This window comes from Hibiscus syriacus, unplaced genomic scaffold (assembly GCF_006381635.1).
Source record: "Hibiscus syriacus cultivar Baekdansim isolate YM2019G1 unplaced genomic scaffold, ASM638163v2 tig00110777_pilon, whole genome shotgun sequence".
NCBI lineage: Eukaryota > Viridiplantae > Streptophyta > Magnoliopsida > Malvales > Malvaceae > Hibiscus > Hibiscus syriacus.
Genome location: NW_024062858.1, coordinates 1,495,610 through 1,502,357, shown reverse-complemented (window position 1 = coordinate 1,502,357; position 6,748 = coordinate 1,495,610). Strand labels below are relative to the sequence as shown.

General features: G+C 33.8%; 2 protein-coding genes across 2 annotated transcripts; one reads left to right on the top strand and one right to left on the bottom strand.

Annotated features, from left to right (window-relative positions):
* The first annotated feature begins 1,662 nt into the window (after positions 1 to 1,662).
* On the top strand, positions 1,663 to 2,148 carry LOC120139998 (transcription factor MYB1-like). Its single transcript, XM_039155074.1, has one exon. The coding sequence runs from the start codon at positions 1,663 to 1,665 to the stop codon at positions 2,146 to 2,148; it is 486 nt and encodes a 161-aa protein (XP_039011005.1).
* A 1,801-nt stretch (positions 2,149 to 3,949) lies between these two features.
* On the bottom strand, positions 3,950 to 6,345 carry LOC120139932 (short-chain dehydrogenase TIC 32, chloroplastic-like). Its single transcript, XM_039155026.1, has 8 exons — positions 6,186 to 6,345; positions 5,867 to 6,098; positions 5,644 to 5,723; positions 5,308 to 5,464; positions 5,139 to 5,220; positions 4,953 to 5,040; positions 4,521 to 4,567; positions 3,950 to 4,422 (listed from the first exon to the last, which is right to left on the bottom strand). The coding sequence occupies exons 1-8, from the start codon at positions 6,328 to 6,330 to the stop codon at positions 4,210 to 4,212; spliced, it is 1,044 nt and encodes a 347-aa protein (XP_039010957.1). The 5' UTR covers positions 6,331 to 6,345; the 3' UTR covers positions 3,950 to 4,209.
* Positions 6,346 to 6,748: the final 403 nt, after the last annotated feature.

Genomic DNA, 6,748 nt, shown 5'->3' with positions numbered 1-6,748 from the left:
AGGCTATAAATACCCTCTAAGGGTGAGCCTAGAAACATATATTTCTCATCTGAGAATAAAATCTTCTTTTTCTCTCAAGATTTCTCTCTATTTTCGCATACTCCTTTATTTTTCTTTAGAATTTCATTTTCAATTATGCTAAGTATGACATTGGTCATGCTTAGTTAATTTTCTTTCAAGCCGACGACTAAAGCGAATGCTCAATTCCAAACGTGAGAATTGTAAGGTACTTAAATTGCTTCAGATTTTTCTCTTTTTTTTTCTGAGCTTACTTTTCAAATCAAAACAATTTCAACATTGGTTTGGATGTTGTTATGATTAACGTTTGAAGAAAGATTTGCTTATTGAAGCATATTCAACTTCCTGAGAACACATTTAGCAAAATTGTTTGCTAAGAGGAAACTGAGATCAGAATCAGTTGTTGTTGAAACAACACAATCTGAGTTGGCAGTGAAGAATTGTCCTTGTAAACCAACGTGAGTCTTGAAGTAAAAATCTATTTCGATGATCCGAGGAATTTGAGGCAAAGCTGAAGTCTGAGGCCGCTTTCACTATAAATTTTCTTTATCCCAAATTATTTATTTTATTTATTTGTTTATTTAATTTTTATCCCATTATACTTTTTTAAATAATTACCCCCCTTTTATCTTTATTACTATTTTTAATTCATTATTTATTATTTTTTTTAATTTATATTTATTTATTTTTTATACCTTTTCAATTTTACCTGAAATTCTATCTTTTCTTAAAATCAAGAAACAGTTTTACTAAATCACAAAAATCATAGTTCCTGTGGATCGACCCTACTTATCTATACTACCTTTTCCTTTCTATTTAATTAAGAAGCCGGAATTATTTTGATAATAAAACGACGGTTATCAATCTTTCAGTAGCTTAATCCCCTTTCGTAGTATTTGTATTTATTTAAATCAATGCCAAACATTTATAGTAAGTATAATAAATATAGAAAAAAATGTTTATTCAAAGTTTTTATCCACGCATTTTGTGTGTGCAAAAGTATACAGGCTACATACATTCCTGGCTCCTGCAGATCGCACATGGAGGAACTAGCTTGTTCATAGTAGAAGGGCAGATAAAATGAGAAAGGTTGTTGAACACATTATTGGTGTGTTAAATATTAATTTCAAAATTTATGTATTACTAAAACATTTTCAAATCAAATATCCTAAAACCAAATTATTCATATTAGTTGTCATTATTAAGGATTTGTTGAATAACATGTTCCAAGTGACGGTTTTGTAGTAGAGATGGATCGAGAAAATTGGTGGGAGCAGTTTTCCCTTGAGTCTGTCCCTATTTGTAGTGTGATACAATCTTCCTAGGACTTTCTCTCTCCATCTCTCTCTTGGTTTAATTTTGGTGATAATTTGATATATCAAAGAAACGGAAAGAGCCCCATGCTGTTCCAAGGTGGGTTTGAATCGAGGTCCCTGGATAACCAGGGAAGACAGATTGCTGATTAAGTATATACAGGCTCATGGTGAAGGCTGTTGGAGATCTTTGCCTAAAAGGGCTGGTAAATCTCTCTAGCTAGCTAGCTACCATTTCTTCTTCTAGTTGTTGCAATTTCATTGTTGTTGGTGTGTTTTGTTGCACTGATCAAGACTCCTCCGGTGCGGGAAGAGCTGCTGACTACGATGGATGAACTATCTCCGGCCCGATATCAAGCTAGAAAACATTACTCCCGAGGAGGAGGAACTCATCATCAGCCTTCATTCTCTTCTAGGCAATCGTTGGTCACTCATAGCTAAAAGACTCCCGGGCAGGACCGACAATGAAATCAAGAACTACTGGAATTCTCATCTCAGCAAAAGGGTCAAAATAAGAAGCCGTAAACCCAATAAAACTATGGAAAAGAAGGACAAACAAGAGATCAAAGTGCATCAGCCAAAATCCAGCAGCGGCGAAAGATGCAAGGGAACAGCCAATGATATCGAAGTTTTTTATTTACCACCATTGGTCCGACTTTGCGCTGATACTAACCTAGAATTTCTTGAGGGTTTCAACGCTGAGGCATTTTTAGATGCCACATCAGTAGGATATGGTAACTTGATTGACGACATTTTCGATGAATACCAGAAGATTCTTAAGGGAGATGAAGACTACATTGTTGATATTCTCTCTTGATTTTGATAGTGTTTTCTGCTAGAAGATTATATGCTGTGTAATTCAATATGAGTCAACCAGTAATTAAAATCCTGAAAACAGTGATTGGAACTCCTTTAGGATCAGATAACAAAATGGGAGTGTTCTTCTTGTGATTCTATAATACTCAACGAAGTTACTCTCTACTTCAATAATTAAAACAAATACATCCATGATTAAAAAAACTTCGGCATCCTCAATTATTTAGGGTTCTTTTTTAAGGTTTAATCATTTAGGTTTTAATTATGTTATAAGGTTACTGTGATTTAGTTACAAATACAGAATTATGCGTATGGTGCATTTCAATATAAACACGTTGAGATTTATGATATGATAAGTTATGATATGGAGTTCGATGTATAATTCGAATTAACTATAGAGCTTAAAGGCTCTAATATGCTGTCATTGACAACACACATTCTGCAGACACAACTACTTAAACCTAGTATTTCTAGGGAGAATAATACTTTCTTTAACCATTAAGGTTACTTGATAGGTTCATGTTATGTCTTGATTTTTGTTATTAAGTTTACTTATGTTAGTTTATTGTCTTTGGAAATTAAATCAAAGTCTCGGATACGTGAAGCATGTCATAGAGTTTATTGAGCTTATATATAGGTTTATGTAAGATATAATATTGGAGGTATGTAATGCAGTTGGTCTTTGCCAATATTGGAGTGTACGACCATTTTAAATTTATGGTTTGGGTACAACATCTCCCAATAAGTATGATGAAAGAGACATGTTACAAGTTGGGTAATGTTTGAGTTGAACATGTTACAAGTTGGGTAATGTTTGAGTTGACAAAGAAGGAAATAAAATCAAGTGTGTAATTATTTATTTTTAACTGATATGTTAGTTTCTTCGTCAAATGTTAACGACAATTGATTTATTAGTAACATTTAAATATTTAAATGGTTTAACTAAAAAAATTAAAAGATTGATAGTCAGAATAAAATTCTTCTATAGTTTTTTTTAATAGTCTCGGGTGATTACAAGGTAATATCTGTTTAGAATCTTTTTTTATTGATAACACGCACACACATCCTAATATAATTGCTTGAACTTAAGACTTTTAAGGAGAACAATACTCATTTTAATTACTAAGATCGTTTAATAGATCCAAATTCATTCATAGATAAGTAGATAAGTAGTCATTAGTGTAATTTACCTAAAAAAACAAAGGTAAATTTTTTGTATTAAGAATTTCTATTCCGAAGCCCTTGAACGCATGATGTTTCCCTCCCACCACCCAATCCCCTGGCGCATGTTAGTAGGACCCAGAGCATTAGCCTAGAGATACTCTTCATATATCAACCACCACATGATCCTGAACCCACCTCCCATGTTCTTATTGCCCACTTATTCTCTCCTTTCCTTTCATTTTCCTTTATTACATATTCTTCATAAAGAAACACTTGAACTTGTACGATCTATATTTATTTATATTAATATTAATCCTCATCAGGGTTTCCAACTACTTTCATAATCCCAATCAAAACCCACTAATTCATTAATATAATCATCATCCGTAATCAATTTACAATTATCATCGGATCCCTTTCTTTATAAAGAAAAACAAGGAAAACTCTAGAATGGGGTCATGGGGGCAATATATATATATAGGCCGGATAGGTTTATACCATTATAATTTTTAGATCGTTTACATAAGTGAAAATAGATAATTAAGATAAACAATATGAAATAATAAAATATTCATACAAAAAAGAGAGATGACATTCCTACAAAGATCATAAAAAAATATATAACTAAAAATTATATATATAAAGAATAGTAGTACTAATAATTATAGATAGAAACAGTTTAATAAGTACAAAACCCTCTTCTTTTCTAGTACATGTATGCTTCCTAACATGTACCAAACCAACATGCCTGTAATTTAAGGTACATAACTTGTATATCTAGTTGTCTTTTAAGTGATGTATGTATACATATGCTATATATATTTATATATCTTTCCTCTTACAACTAAGATTATTCATATCTTTTGCTAAATCTGTTAATTTCTAATTTTTCTTCTTCTTACATATCATGGTCATAGAAGGCATTAAGGGGATCAAAAACTGGCTTAGCACGTCTGGAAACCATGATTTCAGAGGCAGCCCATATCTTCACACCTTCGTTCGAATTTGATCCGAGTTTCGACGTCGATGCCTCGTTGCAGTCTGCAAAGTATTTCCCGCTTATATTTACGAGTCTCGGATGCGTTGCTACGTAACAAGTAGTGGCAGCTGCCTGAAAACATCGACAAATGGAAGCCCCCATTGCCCATCAAACTCACCCACTTTAACTTCATTAATCGAAAGCTCTACTTTGGATACATATTAGTTTACCTGAGGGATAGTCTTCAGGAGCTTGGAAGCTAAAAAGAAAACCAGATCTGCAGGTTCATATAGAAACTAAAAATATTAGATTTTATTAATAGCGAGTTGAAACTATGAAACCGTAAAACAAAAGTATAATGATAAAAATTCCTTTAACATTCGACTAAATAATTCATTTTAGGGTAACAAATGTATAACTAAATAGTTACTTTCCCTTATTCTTTTATTTTAGAGTGTTTTGAAGTCTAACGTTTTATTTTAGGATAAAAATACTCTTATTTTAGAGCGTTGAACGAATCGTTTTCATCTAAAGAAGCCTTTTTTATATCAAAAATAAAATGTTGAAAAATACTCTAAAAGTTGAATAAGAACTAAAATGACTATTTAATCAAATAGTAGGGATTTTTTTATCCTTATACCTATAATAAAATCCATCTATACCTGTGATGAAGCCTTCACGTTCCCTGGTGAGACGGGTTCTAACAATCCCTGGATGAACACAGTTCACAGTCACGTTGGCATCCACTTGCTGCATTATTGAGGGTTCAGAATTTGAGGAAAAAATATAAAAGAAAACAACAAAATTTCGCTTTTTTATGAGAAAATATATAATGAAAGGATGATGACCTTCAGTCTCTGGGCAAGCTCCTTGGTATGCAAAACGTTAGCGAGCTTCGAGAGAGCATAAGCACGTGTCGCGTCATATTGACTGCAAACACACAGTCGAACAAACAACAGACACATGAATTAAAAATCCATACAAACACACCAATCTTCTTAAAAATCATTTACTCACCTTTTGCTTCTCGATATCTGCCCTATATATCGGATCATATCGCCAGAAAACCAGCCATGGATACTTGACGACACGTTCACTATTCTTCCTTGAACCCCAGTTTGCTTCGCCGTTTTGATCATCGTGCTTAGCAGCAGTTTCGTCAACAAAAAATGACCTAAAATTTGTAGCACGATATTCTAACCATGTTTGGTAAAAGAAACTCTAAGCGAATTCTAAATGATAAAAGAGAGTAAAGGATTTGGGTTTAAACAATTCCTTTTATAATATTTTTTTATTTTAAACAAATATTATTCGTAATCAATTGAGACTATTCAAAAAAAACTTAATGATTACCAAGATAATTAGTGGCAAATGTCATCTCGATTCCATCCTCAGAGATTGCGTGTTCATGCGCGAACTTCCCGGCGTTGTTTCTGATGCACCGATCACAAAAGCTTGCCTTTCAGTCCGATAAAAGAGAAACAATTTGTTTCATTCAAGCTTCATCTTCATCTTTTTAGGTTCGTAATTAGAAAATGAAGTAGAAATTAAGGAAACAAAGAGTTTAGGAGTTTACATTAGGAGATTCAGAGGCAAGTTAAGAGACACGAACTCCGATACAAAATTTCGAACGGAAGTGAGTGAACTAAGATCAAGAGCCATGACGATAATCTTTGACTCGGGAAACTCGGAAACAATCCTAACTTTAGCTTCCTCCGCTGCTTTAAGGTTCCGAGCCGGAAGCACCAACGTCGCTCCTCGCTTGGCGAAAACTCTAGCCGTCTCGGCTCCGATCCCCGACGTCGCACCTGTTTCAGTTCAACCACTCACAATCAACACCCAAAACCCGAAAGAAATGAATGTTTGCCACACGCGGTGGTCGATTCTTCAAGTACCTGTGATGATGGCGGTTATAGAGCGGAGGCCAGGGTGCCAAGTCTCGGTAACTTCCTCAGCGGTGGACTTAGAACCGAAGCCGCTGGCTCCTGTTGAGCCGATGAGGTACTTCAGCGTCTCGAGCGTTTCAACTTGCCTTTTCATTTCCTTTTCGATAAGATCAATTTTTGAGAGTGAAGAACACAGGAAATGAAGTAAAATTATTTAGAAAAAAAAGGGGTTTGTTTAATCTTTGTGAGAGTTGAGAAAACATTAAAGGGAAAGGAGCTAAAAATTAATGTGTTCAAGGACAAAGGAGAAAGTGGGATCGGATTTTATAATGGAGAATCCAATCAAGAGAGAGAGAGAGAGAGAGAGACTGGATTATATGTTTGTCTTTTGATTGATTAAATTTAAATCATGCATGATCAGGATTCAATGGTGGTGTTTATTTTTTTTAATAAAAATGATTAAATTAATCTCTACCGTTTATTAATGATCTAGAGATTTCATTGATGATTCTTCCAAATTTAATGGGTTGGAAATAGATCTAAATTTTATATTAGGATGAACTTATAAAATT